At 52.4% G+C, this 988-nt stretch overlaps 1 protein-coding gene across 1 annotated transcript; it reads left to right on the top strand.

Moving 5' to 3' along the window:
- Positions 1–286: 286 nt before the first annotated feature.
- Positions 287–760, top strand: LOC141039189 (uncharacterized). Its single transcript, XM_073506507.1, has one exon. The coding sequence runs from the start codon at positions 287–289 to the stop codon at positions 758–760; it is 474 nt and encodes a 157-aa protein (XP_073362608.1).
- Positions 761–988: the final 228 nt, after the last annotated feature.

Consider the following 988-nt stretch of genomic DNA (forward strand, 5'->3'; position numbering starts at 1 on the left):
CAAGTTTGCAAAATCTTGCATATTTTGGGGATGATTAATGACGAGAATCCATCAGCACCATAATGTTGATTAACGACCTCAAATAAAGGGAAATTGCCTAAGACAGAAACAGTACAATGTTCTTCAAAAGGAAGTATATCATATCATAATGAACAAATCCCGTTCATGCAGGATTGCATTACCTTCTTTTCTAAAATAAAAGGCTCATCCGCTAGTATAAATCCCAGAGGATACACGGCTTTGTACGACGCCGCCGTTGAACTTGAACCTCGCACATAACATCACCATGAGATCCTCCCTGGCCCTGCTCCTCCTCTTCGGAGCAGCCATCGCCCCTATCCTCACTACCGGTGTCTCCCCTGCCGTCAACACGAGCGTGCTCTCGCCTGGCCCGACGCCCGGCTCCGCGAACGACACGCTGCAGCGCGGCATCATCGCCACCAACCAGATCGCGCATAACGTGACGGCTACGCTGGGCATCATCTCCGACCTGGTGCGCGACCTCAACACCTGCACCAGACTCTACATGACCATGGCCACGAAGGTGGCCGCCGCCCTGGACGACCTTCACGCCGGACGCGTCGACAACGCGGCCGATGAGCTGACCGACACCGTGGGTGCGCCTATTGACTGCGACATGGTGCTGATGGGCATTGGAGAGATCGAGAAGGTCCCTCGTGATCCCATTGAAAGCGAGAATGACGAGAACGATCGACTAATCCAATTAGCCATCGACATCTTGGACCCGCCGAGTAGCTAGAAGGATGGATTGTATGCATGGGCGGCCAAATAAATTGGATGTTTCTTCCATTTGCTTCTGTAGGGCATCTCCAATGGGAGATGCTAGAAGAGGACGCTAGGAATTTAATCCCGATAGATCGGCAGTTATCACGTTAATTCACAGCGTCGGGTCCAGCATCGATGCCAACCTGGGCACCGAGCGCTCCGCTCTTTTCTTCTTGTACGAGATGGCCGGGCCTTTGTTTCT

Source organism: Aegilops tauschii, chromosome 1, assembly GCF_002575655.3.
Source record: "Aegilops tauschii subsp. strangulata cultivar AL8/78 chromosome 1, Aet v6.0, whole genome shotgun sequence".
NCBI lineage: Eukaryota > Viridiplantae > Streptophyta > Magnoliopsida > Poales > Poaceae > Aegilops > Aegilops tauschii.